The 916-nt window shown below is 62.0% G+C and overlaps 1 protein-coding gene across 1 annotated transcript in view; it reads left to right on the top strand.

Moving 5' to 3' along the window:
- LCK (LCK proto-oncogene, Src family tyrosine kinase) overlaps window positions 1–645 on the top strand; it is a 3,219-nt gene extending 2,574 nt beyond the window's left edge. The window contains exon 8 of the mRNA XM_029963050.1: window positions 314–645. Within this exon, the coding sequence (XP_029818910.1) occupies window positions 314–645 (332 nt within the window). The remainder of the gene's footprint in view (window positions 1–313) is intronic.
- Window positions 646–916: the final 271 nt, after the last annotated feature.

The raw sequence follows: 916 nt of genomic DNA on the forward strand, positions 1-916 counted from the left end.
TTACAGTATCTGCCTGGTGGGTTAAGGTGTGATCACAGATTTTAGCCCAGGGCAGGGCTGTGACCGCCCCGAAAATCCTCCGGCCACACCGCGACAGTCCGGGGTGTGAGAGTCCCTCTTCAAGCCAAACTTTACAGCCTTCCACTGACCTTTGCAACCCACAGCATCTCTTCCTTGTGCAGTCTTGGCTTGGGATGCTCCAGACCCACAAAGCAGCCCCCACACTGCCTGCTTGGCTGGCACTGCCGGTGCCACCCGTCCCCGGGGTCGGGGGGGTCCCTCTCCCCATCCTGCTCTTCCTGGCTCTCCACAGGCTTCTACAACGGGCACACGAAGGTGGCTGTGAAGAGCCTGAAGGCGGGCAGCATGTCCCCCAGCGCCTTCCTGGCCGAGGCCAACCTCATGAAGAACCTGCAGCACCCGCGGCTGGTGCGGCTCTACGCCGTGGTCACCAAGGAGCCCATCTACATCATCACCGAGTACATGGAGAAGGGTGAGACCCCCACCAGGGGCTGCCCACCCTGCGTGGGGGTGGCTGGGGGAGCTGTGGAGAGACGTGGTCGCGCGGCCACGGGGTCATTCAGGCTGGGAAACTCCTCCAAGATCGAGTCCGGCCTGTGCCCGATGCCCAGCACAGAGCACTGAGTGCCACATCCAGTCGTTCCTTGGAGACCTCCAGGGGTGGGGACTCCACCTCTTCCCTGGGCACTTCCAAAAGTCCAGCTTTTCAGCTCCTGGCTGTCCCATCCAGCTGTTCGTGCCGGTTTATGTGACTCCAGCCGCTTTTGGCATCCCTGCCACACTCTGCCTTTGCATTGTCTCGGGGATAAAGGAGGGGAGAAGGACCTTGCAGGAAGGGTGTTCTCCTGCCCACCCTCCCCTGCCCACCTTCCTGGGGCACTGTGAGCTTCCCAGC

Source organism: Manacus vitellinus, unplaced genomic scaffold, assembly GCF_001715985.3.
Source record: "Manacus vitellinus isolate BGI_N305 unplaced genomic scaffold, ASM171598v3 scaffold_52_pilon, whole genome shotgun sequence".
Lineage (NCBI taxonomy): Eukaryota > Metazoa > Chordata > Aves > Passeriformes > Pipridae > Manacus > Manacus vitellinus.